General features: G+C 36.5%; 1 protein-coding gene across 1 annotated transcript in view; it reads left to right on the forward strand.

Moving 5' to 3' along the window:
* Positions 1 to 18933, forward strand: part of LOC107716114 (agrin-like) — a 296454-nt gene that overhangs the window by 222395 nt on the left and 55126 nt on the right. Inside the window, 5 exon segments of the mRNA XM_016522443.1 lie at positions 12018 to 12160; positions 12300 to 12405; positions 15413 to 15529; positions 16637 to 16801; positions 17449 to 17592. Coding sequence (XP_016377929.1) covers positions 12018 to 12160; positions 12300 to 12405; positions 15413 to 15529; positions 16637 to 16801; positions 17449 to 17592 — 675 coding nt within the window.

Here is an 18933-nt window from a genome sequence, read left to right on the forward strand (position 1 = left end):
TCAGCTGATCATCAATCATAACTCCAAGGTTTCTGGCTGTTTTTGAAGGAGTTATGGTTGATGAGCCTAACTGGATGGTGAAATTTTGATAAAGTGATGGGTTTGTTGAAACCACAAGCAGTTCTGTCTTGGCAAGGTTGAATTGAAGGTGATGGTACTTCATTCAGCAAGAAATGTCTGTTAGACAAGCTGAGATGCAAGCAGCTATTGTCGGATCATCAGGATGGAATGAGAGGTAGAGTTGATTGTCATCAGCATAGCAGTGATATGAAAAGCCATGTTTCTGAATGACAGAACCTAGTGATGCCATGTAGACAGAGAAGAGAAGTGGTCCAAGAACTGAGCCCTGAGGCACCCCAGTATATTTGAAGCATGAAATGCAGGCATCAGTATGTGGCTTGTGTTCTCTGTCTTTTCGCCATAGGTCCCTGTTGTGTCAGTGTTTGAGATTCAGTTTTATTCTTATTTTGATGCAGTTATAGACGGTACCTTGCTTTCTACTTTAATTATTTCATTAATATTTAATAGCACACATGTAATATTCACAATATATGCACAATAAATCATATACATATATGTGTGTGTGTGTGTGTGTGTGTGTGTGTGTGTGTACAAAAATATTAAGCAGCACATCTAGTTTTCAACATGGATATTAATAAGAAATTGAGGACCAAATCAGCATATTAGAACGATTTCTGAAGGATTTCTGTGACAGGCTGGAATAATTAATGCTAAAAATTCAGCTTTGTCATCACAGGAATAAATTAAAATATATTAAATATTTTTAAAATATATTAAGAAAGATAACAGTTATTTAAAAAGAGACTAGAGACTACTTTTAAAAACATTACCAACCCCAAACTTTTTTGAACAGTTTTGTACAGTATATAGACAGTAATATCAACAGATATATTTCGACTAAATACTAATAAAATAATGAACTAATAATTCTAAAAATTCTATAAATTCAATAAATAAGTTATAAACAGTCATAAAAAAAGTTTAACTAATTTTTTTCTGCTAAAAATCCACAAAGTTCCTCAGTTCTACCTTTGACGTTACCAGAGCCGTAGTTGGGGTTTGCGGGGCCCCGGTGCAGGTTGTACCTGTGGGCCCTGTTTGAAATTGTGTAAATTGCACAAATAAATAAATAGAACAAAGATACAAATTAAACAATGATTTAAGTTTTTTTTTTTTCAGATTTGTAGATGTACAGAAACAGAAACCGAGTTCAGGTACAGAAACTGAATAATCAAATGTAAAATGGCATCGCATAGTCTTCACAGTATAAATTAAATATAGATTAATTCTTGTTAAAATTACAAAAGTAATTCAGTCAAGAACAGTATGTGATTTTGTCTCTGTTTTTCCTTGCATTAACATTAAGGACACCGACTGCAGCTGGTAAATTAGGTGCATGGATCCAATATAATGATACACATCCAAATTTTTTTTCTCAACTGTTTGCATTCACTTAAGACATAACCAACAGTTTTTCGAGGATACTGGCCAAGATGGGTATTTCAACATAATTTTGTATGTATTTGTCCGTTCAAGTGCAAGAATACGCAAAACTCAATTCAGTGATCATGAGACGTGGTTCTCTGTGTGCTCGCGGGTGCTGAATTAAGTTCTATCGCATCTTTTTGCGCTTGAATGTTTAAATTTGTGGGGTGTATTTGTTCGTTCAAGTGCAAGAAGACACAAAAGAGTACTCAATTCGGTGTTTGAGCTGTCTTGAGAAGCGGCTCTCTGGGTGCACACAGAACACAGCATGCGAGTTCTCAGTTGAGTTCTTCACGTCTTCTTGTACTTGAATGCTTTAAAATCTCTTGAATGTTTAAATTGGCAAGGCTTAAAAACACGTGCAAATGATAAGCTTTCGTGACAACACTCAGCAGTGGCCCGTCAACTGTCCTAAGCGTTTTTCATGCTCAGTTGAAATCATCATCACCTTTCTACCCACTAGCTACGGCCCTGAACGTTACACCACTATTTATTGGAAAAATAGCTTTATACTGGAAAAGTTTCACAACTGACTGTCACTACTGTAGTCAAGGTAGATATATAATAAATTGTAGTGTATCTTTCCATTTCTCTGTATAGTCTTGATGTAATATCTCACTTATGTCATTCCCAGCACGCTGTTCAGCAGTAAAAAAAAAAATATATATATATATCACACATTTTTCCCCTCTAAGTCTCATCAGACCTTTCTTTCCAGCTCTGTAATCTGTGAAGGAGTTGCTGTTAAAGGCTGCAGGAATCTGGGCCCGGTCAATAGATCCTGCGCAGAGGCCAGTGACACCTGCTTTGTCAATTTATTCTCTAGACTAGTGATGCAACACCACAGCGGCTGAAACACATCGCCTTTGTATGTAGAAGAATAGTGAACGGGGTATTAACGTGACGAAAACAGAACTGTTTTGTCTATCTTACATTTAGCTTTCAAACACCACACTCCATTTGTGTGATGGCTGGTATGATTTTGCGGTTGTGGGCACAAAATATAGTGTCAAAGTAAAACATTTTCTCAGAGGGGCCAAAGGGGCTGTTAATTTACACAGACATGGTTTATTCATTTGTTTAGATCTGGCTTCAATACGCATGTTCATTAGTCATAAGAAAGAAATGGCAGTGTTCTCTCACTCTTTTATTTGGAGGTAATGAAAAATGACAGTGTTCCCTGCGTCTGGCCGTAGCGGTGAATTTATCACCTGTTTAATTTCACACTCTGCTAGTCTGAAGTCAGCCTCATTGTAGACACAGACAAAGCGATATGAGAGAACCGAGCATCACCTTAGGGCCGTGGCCCGCTTTTAATTGAATATACGTTTACTAAATAGGATTATGCATTGGAAATAGCAACATAATAGTGTATAAAGCATCAGTACACGCTCCGGATCACCCACGGGAGGAGAGTTTGGGAGAGGGCAAACTGGAGAAAGTGTACAGTCATCAGTTACACACAAGTATCTTCTCATAAAGAACTTCTGCAGGCTGTCAGGATTCCCTATTGCTCTTTATGTTTGCAGCATTACGATTACTCTAAGTTACTGTCCAGGTCTTTCAGTAATGCCCAGCTACTTGAAATCCCAAGTAAACAGAAAACAACAAACTAGGGCTGGGATTTATAGCTAAAAAAAGGTAACTTTTTTTCCGTTTTTATCAGTACTGATATAGTGATTTATCTGAATTATTATTCTTATTATTTTTTAAATAATTCTAAAACAGTAAATATCTAGTAAATATATATACATATAAATAAAATATGTGAATATCTAATTTAAATTATGTAGGCATATTTTCCACAGTATTCTTCATAAAAAATTTGCACAAAAAATAATATTTAATTTTTTTTATTAATGTTCCCTACTATAACAATGCATAGTAATAAGAAGCAATATTTATCTACATATATTTAAAAATAAAACAAAAATATTCTGAGCACTGATGAATTGTTGGATCAGTTTTGAATCGAGTCATTTTGAACTGATTGACATGAAATGAATCAAACTTACCCGTTCTATTGCCAGTTTTACTACTGAAGTTTAAATCTGAAGATCCTATGTCTTTAAGGGACAGTTTACCCAACAATGACAATTCTGTCACCATTTAATCAACCTCATGTCCATCCAAAACTTTATGACTTCTTTCCTCTGTGGAGCATGAAAGACAATATTTTGAGGAAGAACATTTTAGAAATGCCCATATAATGAATGTAAATGGCATCCAAAACAACATTAGACATCACTGACTTTTATTGGGTGGACAAAAAACATGGAGATATTAATCAGTGTATCCTTTTTTGTGTTCTGCAGAAAAAAAAAAAGTCATACAGGTTCGGATCAACATGAGAATGAGTAAATAAGGGTGAAAATTAGGTTTTTCGGAGTAAATTGTGTGTACAAAAATATTAAGCAGCACATCTAGTTTTCAACATGGATATTAATAAGAAATTGAGGACCAAATCAGCATATTAGAACGATTTCTGAAGGATTTCTGTGACAGGCTGGAATAATGGCTGCTAAAAATTCAGCTTTGTCATCACAGGAATAAATTAAAATATATTAAATATTTTTAAAATATATTAAGAAAGATAACAGTTATTTAAAAAGAGACTAGAGACTACTTTTAAAAACATTACCAACCCCAAACTTTTTTGAACAGTTTTGTACAGTATATAGACAGTAATATCAACAGATATATTTCGACTAAATACTAATAAAATAATGAACTAATAATTCTAAAAATTCTATAAATTCAATAAATAAGTTATAAACAGTCATAAAAAAAGTTTAACTAATTTTTTTCTGCTAAAAATCCACAAAGTTCCTCAGTTCTACCTTTGACGTTACCAGAGCCGTAGTTGGGGTTTGCGGGGCCCCGGTGCAGGTTGTACCTGTGGGCCCTGTTTGAAATTGTGTAAATTGCACAAATAAATAAATAGAACAAAGATACAAATTAAACAATGATTTAAGTTTTTTTTTTTTCAGATTTGTAGATGTACAGAAACAGAAACCGAGTTCAGGTACAGAAACTGAATAATCAAATGTAAAATGGCATCGCATAGTCTTCACAGTATAAATTAAATATAGATTAATTCTTGTTAAAATTACAAAAGTAATTCAGTCAAGAACAGTATGTGATTTTGTCTCTGTTTTTCCTTGCATTAACATTAAGGACACCGACTGCAGCTGGTAAATTAGGTGCATGGATCCAATATAATGATACACATCCAAATTTTTTTTCTCAACTGTTTGCATTCACTTAAGACATAACCAACAGTTTTTCGAGGATACTGGCCAAGATGGGTATTTCAACATAATTTTGTATGTATTTGTCCGTTCAAGTGCAAGAATACGCAAAACTCAATTCAGTGATCATGAGACGTGGTTCTCTGTGTGCTCGCGGGTGCTGAATTAAGTTCTATCGCATCTTTTTGCGCTTGAATGTTTAAATTTGTGGGGTGTATTTGTTCGTTCAAGTGCAAGAAGACACAAAAGAGTACTCAATTCGGTGTTTGAGCTGTCTTGAGAAGCGGCTCTCTGGGTGCACACAGAACACAGCATGCGAGTTCTCAGTTGAGTTCTTCACGTCTTCTTGTACTTGAATGCTTTAAAATCTCTTGAATGTTTAAATTGGCAAGGCTTAAAAACACGTGCAAATGATAAGCTTTCGTGACAACACTCAGCAGTGGCCCGTCAACTGTCCTAAGCGTTTTTCATGCTCAGTTGAAATCATCATCACCTTTCTACCCACTAGCTACGGCCCTGAACGTTACACCACTATTTATTGGAAAAATAGCTTTATACTGGAAAAGTTTCACAACTGACTGTCACTACTGTAGTCAAGGTAGATATATAATAAATTGTAGTGTATCTTTCCATTTCTCTGTATAGTCTTGATGTAATATCTCACTTATGTCATTCCCAGCACGCTGTTCAGCAGTAAAAAAAAAAATATATATATATATCACACATTTTTCCCCTCTAAGTCTCATCAGACCTTTCTTTCCAGCTCTGTAATCTGTGAAGGAGTTGCTGTTAAAGGCTGCAGGAATCTGGGCCCGGTCAATAGATCCTGCGCAGAGGCCAGTGACACCTGCTTTGTCAATTTATTCTCTAGACTAGTGATGCAACACCACAGCGGCTGAAACACATCGCCTTTGTATGTAGAAGAATAGTGAACGGGGTATTAACGTGACGAAAACAGAACTGTTTTGTCTATCTTACATTTAGCTTTCAAACACCGCACTCCATTTGTGTGATGGTTGGTATGATTTTGCGGTCGTGGGTACAAAATATAGTGTCAAAGTAAAACATTTTCTCAGAGGGGCCAAAGGGGCTGTTTATTTACACAGAGATGGTTTATTCATTTGTTTAGACCTGGCTTCAATACGCATGTCCATTAGTCATAAGAAAGAAATGGCAGTGTTCTCTCACTCTTTTATTTGGAGGTAATGAAAAATGACAGTGTTCCCTGCGTCTGGCCGTAGCGGTGAATTTATCACCTGTTTAATTTCACACTCTGCTAGTCTAAAGTCAGCTTCATTGTAGACACTGACAAAGCGATATGAGAGAACCGAGCATCACCTTAGGGCCGTGGCCCGCTTTTAATTGAATATACGTTTACTAAATAGGATTATGCATTGGAAATAGCAACATAATAGTGTATAAAGCATCAGTACACGCTCCGGATCACCCACGGGAGGAGAGTTTGGGAGAGGGCAAACTGGAGAAAGTGTACAGTCATCAGTTACACACAAGTATCTTCTCATAAAGAACTTCTGCAGGCTGTCAGGATTCCCTATTGCTCTTTATGTTTGCAGCATTACGATTACTCTAAGTTACTGTCCAGGTCTTTCAGTAATGCCCAGCTACTTGAAATCCCAAGTAAACAGAAAACAACAAACTAGGGCTGGGATTTATAGCTAAAAAAAGGTAACTTTTTTTCCGTTTTTATCAGTACTGATATAGTGATTTATCTGAATTATTATTCTTATTATTTTTTAAATAATTCTAAAACAGTAAATATCTAGTAAATATATATACATATAAATAAAATATGTGAATATCTAATTTAAATTATGTAGGCATATTTTCCACAGTATTCTTCACAAAATTAACACACAAAATAAATATTTAATTTTTATTTATTTTCCCTAATATAACAATAAATAGTAATAATAAGCAATATTTATCTACATGTATTTTAAAATAAAACATTAATATGTGAGGGATTTGCGTGAACATTCTGAGCGCTGATGAATTGTTGAATCCATTTTGAATCAAATTATTGAAACAGTTTGAACTGATTGGCATGAAATGAATCAAACTTTCCAATTCTATTGCCAATTTTACTACTGAAGTTTAAATCTAAAGATGCTCTGTCTTAAAGGTTTACCCTAAAATAAAAATTCTGTCACAATTTAATAAACCTCATGTCTTTCCAAACCTGTATGACTTTCTTTCCTCTGTGGAGCACGGAAGACAATATTTTCAGGAAAAACATTTTGAGGAATGTCCATATAATAAATGTTAATGGGATCCAAAACACCATTAGACATCATTGACTTTCATTGGGTGGACCAAAAAACACGGAGCCATTATTCAATGTGTCCTTTTTTGTGTTCTGTAGAAAAAAAGAAAGTCATACATGTTTGGATCAACACGAGAATGAATAAATAAAGGTGAACTTTTAATTTTGGAGGGTAAATTATATTTTTAATATTATCAGAGTCATTAAAAATGGCCCAATCCTGCAACCCTCCATCCAGCTGATAATGAAGGCCAAAGGTTTTTGTGTGTGTGTGTGTGTGTGTGTGTGTGTGTGTGCGTGTGTGTGTGTGTATACCCATAGTTTGAGATACAGAGGTCAACAACTTGTGATGAATGTGAATGTTGACGCTCGAGGGGAGAAATGAAAAAGAGAGTGAGGAAGAGAGAGGTAGGTAAGGTGTGTTTGTGTGTGTGCGCCAAAGTGATGTGTGACATTTAGAAGGTCTGTGTGTGTGTGTGTGTGTGTGTTTTCATGGGAGTTATGCATTCACAGTAAGGCATCCCAGCCACCTGCAACAAACTAGCAGTTAAGTCTGAAGGTCACTATCCTCACTGCTCTCCCGCCTGACATTTTTTTCCCCGTTCTCTCCGTATCTCTCTCCTCTCCCCGTCATCTATCTCTTCATTGGCCAGAAAAACCTTTCACCTCTTGATGGTACCATCTGTTTTTTTCTACTGGAGTTATTCTGTGTCTGTTTACCCACTTTGCTGTCACTCTAGCTCGCTCTTTATTCCTTCAGCTCTCCGTCTTAATGGAAAACGCATGGCTAAATGGACCCCGCAAGTACATGATTGAGTAAAAAAGCTGGGAAAGGGCTTTGAGGACAGCTGATGTGTACATCTTGGTGTTCGCTAATTGAAAGGTTCGTGTGCAGCACGGGTGACAGTGACATCAAAGGACCGAAACTAATTAGCACCTCCTCCCCTACCCGTATCCACTCACTCCACCAGGTTTATTTATTCACCTTTCTACGTTGCATTTTTTTTCTGCTAACGCACAACCGAACCGGGAACGTAAATGCTTTCATCTTGTGCTTAGCTTGCACAATTTGGCTTAGGTGGCCCGGAGAGCCTCGTGTATGGAAATGATTGCCACTGCTGCTCAGTGGTCAGGTTTATCAGAGTCAGAGTTTAGAAACCTTCATTTAAGCGTATTATTTACTGTATCACTGATGAGGGGTTGAGAACATGCGTTGAATCTGTAATGGGTCTTTGCAGTGCAAAACTGCCTTGTGCTATTGTAAGCGACTAAAATTTCTCATGATATCAGGTCTGTTTCATATTCAAACGTAAGCAGCACATTTATTTATATGCTCAAATTACAGTTTATCGTATTTACACTGTGTGTAAGCAGCACAATGCTGTGTAGAAGAAGCTCAGCTGCAAGATTTTTTTTTTCTAGTGCTGAGCTCATTTTTACTGTGCAAAGTGTGCTTGACTTAGCAGAAACCACTTGAAAAAAAAAATGTATCAACAATCTTTTATGATCAATATTGCTTTTATGAAGCAACATAATGCAAACTACATGATCCCTTAGAAATCTACAAATTTTTATATAGCTGATTTTGGTGCTCAAGAAACATTTCTTATTATTATACATGTTAAAAACAGTTGTGCTGCTTAATATTTTTTCAGAAACTGACACATTGTTTTCAAGGTTTATTTATTTAATTGAAATTAATACTTTTATTTAGCAGGGGTCTATTAAATTGATCAATGACAATAAACACATCTTTTATAATGTTGCAAAAGATTTTTCAAATAAAAAGAATATTATAGATCAATAAGTTAAATTATTTAAAATGTTTTTTTTTTTCAACTTTCTATTCATCAAAGAATTATATAAAAAAAAAATCTCTTAGAATTTCCACAAAAATATTATCAACATTGAAAATAATAAGAAATGTTTCTTGAACACCTAATCAGAATATTATAATGATTTCTGAAAGATCATGTGACACTGAAGACTGGAGTAATGATGCTGAAAATTCAGCTTTGCCATCACAGGAATAAATTACATTTTATTAAATTAAAAAACAGTTAATTGTAATAATTAACAATATGGCTGCTTTTACTTTATGTTTTACTGTTAGTTTTTTTATCAAATAAATGCAGTCTTGGTAAGGATAGAAGGCTTATTTCAAAAACTTGAAAAAATCTTTAAAAATCTTAAATATATATTATTATTGACATTATTAAGTGTATTTGTTTTGAAAGTATGTGTGGTATGAAACAGATCTTGTGCTTCCCCTCTGCTTCAGACAGTTTGTAATGGTTTTCTCTGTTTTCTGTGCCTTAATAATAGGCAATTGGTGAAAAAAAGAGAAAGGTTGTAATAATCATAATCAAATGCTACATTCTTTCCCCTTGGAGTCTCTTGGCTGATCTTAGCAAGACTCTGCCCTAAGGCATAAATTCAGCTCTGCTCACATTAAACAAAATACAAAATCTCTTGATCACAGCATTGGATCGCTAATTCTCTGAAGCAGAAACGTCTCGGTTACGTATGGTAACCCTCGTTCCCTGAACGAGGGAACGGAGATGTCACGTCGGATGACCGACGAAATTGGGATCTCGCTTAGAGAGACCAATCTACTTCGAGTGTAAACTAAACGAGCCAATGCACATTGGCATGCGATTATTGCATCCAGCTGCCGCTGATCACAGCGTGAGTATAAGTAGGCAGCAGATGCAGCGCATATTCAGGTTTTCGCTGAGGAGCCGAGCCGGTGACCCGGCCGGGTCATCCGACGTGACGTCGAGAGTGACCGACTGAAAGGGAACCTGATGTCTACACAGTGAGTGAGTTTGCTCTCTGTATCACTGTGGCCAGGGCTTCAGGCTTGAGTGCTTTCATTGTTTCCAGGCTGGGGCTAATGAATTGAATGGCCTCCACGAGTATCGACCCTGCAAGGCTGTCAGTGTGGATTTTTGATAAGACATATATAGATAGATAGATAGATAGATAGATAGAATGTGTCTTTGAATTATCTTAATTTGGGGCTTTTTTTCTCAGCAAATACATATTTTTCCCTCAATGAAGGCAAACATGCAGTCGTGAACTGCAGCAAGTTTTACAATCTTTTTTTTATTAATGCTGCTCGGCAACTTTCATTAAAAATAACAAACAGTAATGCTCTGTTACAAAGAAGGGTGCTTTATATCTCCAGCAAGTAAGCTTTGTTGACTAATGAACTTTAATTCTAATTAAATAGGCTAGATAAGAGTGTGTTTAATGAGGCGACTCATCTGAAGAAAAACCCTCACGATTTCCTCACCCATAATTCCCAAAGTTTGGTTCCTGGAAAGAATCGAGATTTATCCGTTGGGGTCATACAGAGAAACTAACCCTTAACTCGCACCGAGATTAATTGCACCCAATATAATGTAGTGTGATTACTGACGTCACGCATGATGGGTCGTGAAACACCCGTTCGCATTGATTTCCTGTGTTAGATAACAGATTGTCCTTTCACTTCTAATCGACACTTTGCTGGTGGCACACTGGTGTCTTGTTTAATTTATTTCGTTAGTGGCTGGGTATTTCCATAGCTGGTCATTATCTTGTACTTCCAGCAGTGCCTTTGCTTAAATCTTCATTCCAATGTGAAGAAAATCTCAATATTCGCTTCCATATGTGCTGAATGTTTAAATACTTTGCCAAGCACTGTCCTTTAATTCTTAGCAGTAAAAGTTAAAACAAGATGCTTGAGTACCTTGGAATATTTTTTATTTTATTAGAAGACAATGTGCGGCATACTGATATGCAAATATGTGTTTGCATGAGGTCCCCAGTGTCTGCGTGTCTTATTTGTCTTTGCTCCTTGTGACTTCTAAAGTACTTATCCACTGTTGCGCTCAGATCGCAGGTCTCGTGTGAGATTGTTTATTTATCTCCCTGAAATCATTGTTAGTGATTTTATTTGTTCTTTTATTTGGTGTAAATTGAGGTTGTGCATGCGTTATTGCTCTTTGTGTGGACAAAGCGGGACCTGCCTTGTGTTTCTTATGAGGAAAACAACTGTGAATGGGTGTTTGTACTGTAAGCAGACAATGTATTGGTGCCTCGTCATTTTTACATTTAGATTACCTTTGCCATCATCTTATGGTCATCAGAGGTCATTTTTAAAACTTTTAATTTTGTAATGTTTAGCAAATCTGAAAATAAAAAAAAAATGTTGTTTTAACTAGCAAAACCATTAAAACCATTGCTTTTAGTGTTAAACTAAATTAAAATTAAATTAAGTTTTTTTTTTTTTCATTTAGAAAACATATTATGGAATTTGATATTCACCATTTATTGGTTATAACATGAAAATAATTGTTTTATTTTAATCTCAAAATAAATATCAATTTTTCATATTATGCATTACAGTGTTGTGATGCCTAAATTCACTTGTAATATTTAAATATTTAAATAGATTTTACTTTTTTTATTTTTTTTATTGTTTTTTTTATTTTACATTTATTTAGACAAAGAGTTTGTATTTTAATATGTATATTTTTATACATATTTTGCATGTTGTTTATGAATTTATGTTTTAATTAAGAGATTGATGGAATATTTGTCATTTTAAAACTGCATTTATCACTATATTTTTTTAAGTGAACTAATGAAGACAAAAACATCATCTAAAAATGAAATATTGACACACAAGTTATGCATTAACCACCCATAAATGGTCTAAATCTTATCTCACATTTAAAAATGCAAGTGAAGGCAAAAAAACATTATTAAAATGGTGAAAAAGATCATCTAAACTTTTAATGTTGACAAAGTTATGCATCAACTATCCATAAATGGACTAAATAGTCTTATTTCATATTTTAAAGTGTCTGAGTTAAGGGTTTAAGTTAGTATTAGTATAATGATTGAGTTACTTTAAGAACAGTTCAAATAGTACATGGGTACAGGGTCCTTGAAATAAAAAAGTGTATATGTGTTTGTTCCAACAGACTGCGGATCAGGAGGCTCAGGTTCAGGATCTGAAACCTGCGAGCAGGATCGTTGTCAACGATACGGCGGATCGTGGGATGACGACACGGAAGATGACCGCTGCGTGTGTGACTTCAACTGTCAGACAGTGCCACGCAGCCCAGTATGTCCACTCACATGCCTCTCACATCGCCATTTCCAATCGAAGAGAGTGCCACCCAGGCATTTGACTTGTTAAAACGTGCTAAATCTTGTTGAATCCATTAATCGCACCGTGTTAACCTCTCCGTGAACATTTGCAGGTGTGTGGCTCTGATGGGACTACATACACCAGCGAGTGTGAGCTGAAGAAGGCCAGGTGTGAGAAGCAAATGGACTTGCTGCTCCAGAGCCAAGGTCCCTGCCCAGGTAAGAGACCACCTTTTCTTTCATCTAATATTTATGTTTTCCTCAGTTATCTGAAGAATAGCACTCCAGGAACTCTGACAGGATGGTTGTTGCAGTCACTGCAGCAGAGTGCAGTGTTTCTTTGAGCTTAGGGGGGGCTTGTGTAGTCCAGACCTGAGCATCTACCACAGAGAGAGGAAGAGCGTGGCCCTGTGATCAGAGCAGTGTGCGATTCCCTCAGGCTTCAAGCCTAGCTTGACTCCACTTGCGTGCACAACGCGTGCTCTCTTCTTTCTGCTCTCTCTCCCTCGCTCACTCTCTGCACCCCTCATCCTTTATCTATGGTTTTCTCGAACTCTGAGTTTTCTGCTTCAGAGCCTCACAGGCCCTCTAGCCAGATCAGTCATGCTCCTTCAGTAGCCGGGGAAAATAAATCCTTTTGGAGAACTTTCAACCGGTGTGAGGAGCTTTCGGCAGCTGCTTCCCATTGGCTCAGCTCAGATCAATTGAAATCTCATCGGGCCTTGCATTTGATATGCAAGCTGCAGTCTCTCCTCCCCCGATTTCTGACCCGTGCCTTTGAGAGCTGACGGGCCTCCAGAGCACCTTGCTGCTTTTTGCTAATTGGAAATTAGGTATCGGTGACCTCTAGACAACCTTGCACTGAGTCTCCTTGCAGTGAGGATCAGAGGATGCTGTAAGCTGCCTCTCGCAATTTGTTGGCTGATTGTGACGCTCAGAGGAGACTGTGCTGGGCTGGGTGATAAAGCTACTAAAATTGATATTTATAACATTTATACTTTTGCCGTTTTTATGTATTTCAATATTTATGTACTTTATTTTTTGACCACCAAACAGCCTTTGTGCCCGATTAGTTTGAAAATGTTTTAATGTAAAATTGAAAACCCAGTAAGATCTAGTAATATTTTTTTAGATATAGATATTTAATGTATGTGTGTGATTTCACTGTGTGTAAATTTCATATTAACATTTACCATTTTGATTGAATGCTCAAAACAACTAGTGTTATTTGAATATTGTTTATTTACTATTATAGTATTTAGCAATATTTTGAATTAACTTTTATTTTTATATTTTTTTTCCTTTTAATTTAAGTAGTTTTTTTAGTAATTCTTCTTCCACTTTTAATAATTCTAATGTTCTTTTATGTCATTATTTTTTTTATCTTTATCTTATTATCAATTTTTTTTTTAGTTTTAGTCTTTAGTTTTAGTACATTTTTCATCTAATATTTATATTTTATGTAGCTTTTTTTCCAATTAACACAAATGGTTTTTAATAGTTTTAGGTTTAGTTAACTGTAACAAACCATTGAGTTGTTTAAGTAATTGAAGATTTAAAGAATTTTTTCATCTCTCATAAGTTCTAAGACAAGTATTTATCGTAACTAATTAAATGGTTTAAATCAGCATCAAAAGCATGAAAATATATGATATATATTCAATATATCATCCAGCCCTAATATTCAGACGTTCCTTTTCAGTCTCCATTTCACTATAATGGGGTGTGGTGATTTCAATTTAGTATGGAGAAACAAACATTACATTTTCTGTAGGAAATTGTTGTATTATTGACATTGTGATATGTTCCCACAGTTTGGTAGGCGATCTTCACTCCGTCTATGCCATTACCATCACCAATAATCTATGATACTTCAATAAAAATAAACATCTAAGCTGATCGGTCTCGCTTTTAGAAGCACCTTGTTGGTGTCAGAAAGGATTGTGTTGTAGAACAAACTAGTGTAGAAAGAGGATGGTGAAGAATCGCAGTGAGACGAGAACAAAAGGATCGAATTAAAAGCACCTTTGTCATAATTGACTCAGTGTGGAGAGGAGAAGTTTAATGAGGTGTGGACAAAACCCATCTCTGGAGCCACAAAATGCTATGAAAGGCACGGTGACACATCACTGTTATACCCCGGGACGTGTCCGCTCATGCCGACGGCTCCCTGATTTACGACAGCCTAGTCCTCCTAGCTCCGAACTCGAAACCACAAACCTGCCACCTCACAGCCATTCAGTTCAATGGCCTAGAGAAGAAGCACTCGAAAAGAACAAGTGTGGAAAGACGGGAAAAAATTACAACACAGACCAATAGGCACCAGCCATCTGCCTCCGGCACAACGTTATAGTTAAACACCGCAACAAACGTCCTCCGTATGTGAGCCGGGAGCGCTAAAATAGTGTAATTAGGTTAGAGCGAGAGTGGACTGACATCAGCACGTCCTGATTTGCGCTCTTGTGCATTTGTGTCCATAAATCTTTGTTTGACATTGCGGCGTAGGTGTAAACGGCGCTATCTGAGACGAGAACAAATGGAGAGAACAGGCCCCTGAGAATGTGTCAAATGTCACCCTCCAGACATTCGACGAGAGGTCTATTGTTTGTTTTCACGGCTGGTAATAGCATCATTTTTTCCTGATTTTGAATTGGTGTCAGGAATAGTAAATAGAATTGTTATCTGGCAGCCAGATGCAGGCTCTCCCATCTCTGCTCCTTAAGCGATTCTTATTGTGTTGTACTAAATTGCATTTCAGCTTGGATTGTTTAGTTTAATTTGTCTTAAGGACGCTGTGGATCTCAATATGTCTCTCTCTCTCTCCCCCACCCACCCCTGTTTGCTCTGTATCTTCTCTCTAGCTATCATATCAGCTCCTACAGAGCTCGTCGCCTCCCAGCACTGTAGCGAAACTGTTTACGGATGTTGCCAAGACAGCAAGACCGCTGCCCTGGGTGTTGGACTAGCTGGGTGTCCTAGTACGTATAACCATAGCATCATTTTTTCCTGATTTTGAATTGGTGTCAGGAATAGTAAATAGAATTGTTATCTGGCAGCCAGATGCAGGCTCTCCCATCTCTGCTCCTTAAGCGATTCTTATTGTGTTGTACTAAATTGCATTTCAGCTTGGATTGTTTAGTTTAATTTGTCTTAAGGACGCTGTGGATCTCAATATGTCTCTCTCTCTCCCCCACCCACTCCTGTTTGCTCTGCATCTTCTCTCTAGCTATCATATCAGCTCCTCCAGAGCTCATCGCCTCCCAGCACTGTAGCGAAACTGTTTACGGATGTTGCCAAGACAGCAAGACCGCTGCCCTGGGTGTTGGACTAGCTGGGTGTCCTAGTACGTATAACCATCATGAAACCTCATCTATCGACTATTTCAGTAGCGTGCAGCTGAGTTTGATTTAGTCATGTTAAATCATTTTATCAGTCATAAAGACTGGCCAAACACCGTTTTTTTTTTTTAAAGAAATTAATATTTTTATTCAGCAAGGACCAATTAAATTGATTGAAAGTGACAGTAAAGACATTTATACTAAAGATTTCTATTTCAAATAAATGCTGTTCTTTTGAAATTTCTATTCATCAAAGGGTTCTGACAAAAAAATGCATCATTTTCCAGACAACTGCAACACAACTGTTTTCAACACTGATAATAATAATAAATGTTTGTTGAGCAGCAAATCAGCATATTAGAATGATTTCTGAAGGATCATGAAGACTTGAGTAATGACTGCGGAAAATTCAGCTTTGCCATCACAGGAATAAATGACATTTATAATACATTACAATAAAAAACAATTATTACAATTTTAAATTGTAATAATATTTCACAATATTACTTCATTATATTATTGCATGTTTAGTGTTTGTAGAGTTCTTAAACACTGTCAAACGATAGACCGTAGGAATAGGAATAATCTAACATGAGAGGAGAGGACATGTTATAGGCTTATTAATATTAATAAGATGTCATAACATTAGTAGAAGAGTTGCTGAAGTAAATAAATGTGTACTAGCCATTAGAAACTGGGCAGACGTTCATCTGATCCACTGCCAGTGCAACAGGTTGGCACAGGTTTCTGCTTGATCCTGACTAATTTTTGTCTTCAAGATGCGGCCAATCAAAACAAAACACTTAAACTATAAGCATACATTTTCATAATAATAAATATTACAAGATATTTATGTTTAATTATCCAAAATGTGAGTGGATGAACTTTTAGTTACCACAGTATTAAAATTCTGGCCGATTCTAAACACTTATTTTCTTTTAATGGCCAATAACAGATAAATGGACAATGTGCTGTTGCACTTTGTAACCCCGACCACAATCTAATCTCATAAGTCCAAAATATCACATCCACTATATACAGTATTAAACGCTAAATATGGTTGGGTACATATTATAGATTGTGTACCACTAAAAACCTTTCTTCTTCTTTAGGTGTGTGTCAGTGTAACCATTACGGCTCATACGGAGGCACCTGTGACCCATCCACCGGCCAGTGTTCCTGTAAACCCGGCGTCGGGGGACTCAAGTGCGACCGCTGCGAGCCCGGATTCTGGAACTTCCGAGGCATCGTTACAGAAAACATGAGTGGCTGCACACGTAAGCATCCCTCTCTTCTCTCTTTCCTGGTGATTTGCTTTTGGGGCATTTTCTGTTAAATGTGTTAAATGTTCCTTTCTAATCCGAAATCCGAAGTGACAACCTACTCGTTTAACGTGCGCTATCCTTCCAGCCTCAAATGCGATTTCTGTCAAAACAAGCGTTTCGAGTTAAGCCTCCAAGCCACTGCTGGTAATGGAAACTGCGAAAGAGTGCAACGTGGCTTGACCTATAAGTTCTGCCTACAGACCAATAATGCTCTGACGCACGCATTTGTGTGTTTTTATGCCGCTACAAAGACGAGTTTAGAAAAACAAGTGTGATTGAAACAGTTTGTGCTCTGTCCCAGGGGTCCTCGGAGCATTAGCACATTCTGTAGCCATGTTTGTTCTCACCCCAGGGCTTCTTGACCCCACTTTGAACTCCACCAGGCTGCAGTCATTGACACAGAGCGAGAGCTATTGCTGTAGCTGTGGGGTCACAGATTGGAGCAGCTTCAGATTGCCTGCATGTATTTGGCGGATGTGTGGATGTTTTTGTCAGAGTGAAATTGAAGAGAAAGAGACAAGGAATCTAATCAAAACTGTCCAACCAGATAAGGCTGACAGCCCTCTCCCTCTCTCTCTCTTCCTCTCTCTCTTCATCAGCGTGTAACTGTGATGGAGTGGGTTCGGTTCGTGACGATTGTGAGCAGATGTCAGGGTTGTGCTCATGTAAGCCTGGAGTTAAGGGCATGAAATGCAACGTGTGCCCTGACGGCAGCAAGATGGGAGCCAACGGCTGTGACAAAGGTAACGCCGGGATTTTAATTAGCACAAAACTCAGACAGTCTCTCCAGGATTGCAATTCTGATGCAGCTAGGTTATGGTTTTATGAATTATAATTAGGTCTGTTTTTCGCAATGTTGGGTACATGTAGAAATAATAAAAATGACGGCACTGGTTAATTAATAGTCTCTGTTAATTAAAAGTGTTCTGACAAAAAAGGCTTTTAGTGTCATGTCAGAACCATGGCATAGTGGTAAGATCTCATTGGGATGTGAGTTTGAATCCGGCAGTATGCATCAAATAGTCTGAGGTAGCAATTAGCAATGTATCTGTACCAACTATTATTAATATTATTTTGGATGATTAAAGCCCAGTTTACTGTATTTTTCACATTTATATTACATTAGCCATCATTCAACACTCACTGAAAGTTAACACTTAAAACACTAATAATTGAATAACACTGTTAAATGTAATATTTAGCAAGTCTGAAAATAAATATCAATTTTTATACATTATAATTTTGCCATTTGGCAATTTGGCATTTGTTTTTGGTTTTTTTGTAATTTATTCAGGCAAAATGTTTTAGAATATAATAATATAATTCAGACAAAATATTATGGAATATAATATTGACCATTTACTGGTTGGTTTTATTACATGAAAATAACTTAAAGGGGTCATATGATGTTGCTAAAAAAACATTATTTTGTGTATTTGGTGTAATAAAATGTATTTATGCGGTTTAAGGTTCAAAAAACACATTATTTTCCACATACTGTACATTATTGTTTCTCCTCTATGCCCCGCCTTTCTGAAACGCGTCGATTTTTACAAAGCTCATCGGTCTGAAAAGCAAGGTGTGCTGTGATTGGCCAGCTATCCAGTGCGTTATGATTGGCCGAATACCTCAAGCGTGAGACGGAAATTTATTTAAATGTCTAATAGTACCTCATAAGATATTTAATATCTGTCTTAATAAAATAATTATTTTATTTGAATAATTTTTCATTTCAATGAATTATGAATTATTATAATTATTATAAAAGATGATACTACAGTATACTATCATATACATTAAAAAATAGAAATAGAAATAGAAAGCCCATTAAAAAAAAATCCAAATAATTATCTACTTTATACTAAATATTCTGGCATCATTAACAAATTGTTGTAAAACTATGTTTTAATTTGTTCTACATTCGACTGTATGCTATAATCAGATTAAATCAATGGAGTTCAAATTTGAATCTTCAAATGCACACCAGGGGTGACAGTGAAATGCTATCCTGATGTCACCCCCTGTGTTGGCATGGTGAGTAGAATGAAGTCACCGTCAGCTATTGACAGGAAGTGAAGAGCTTA

Source organism: Sinocyclocheilus rhinocerous, unplaced genomic scaffold (assembly GCF_001515625.1).
Source record: "Sinocyclocheilus rhinocerous isolate Xijiao unplaced genomic scaffold, SAMN03320098_v1.1 scaffold148, whole genome shotgun sequence".
Classification (NCBI taxonomy): Eukaryota; Metazoa; Chordata; class Actinopteri; order Cypriniformes; family Cyprinidae; genus Sinocyclocheilus; species Sinocyclocheilus rhinocerous.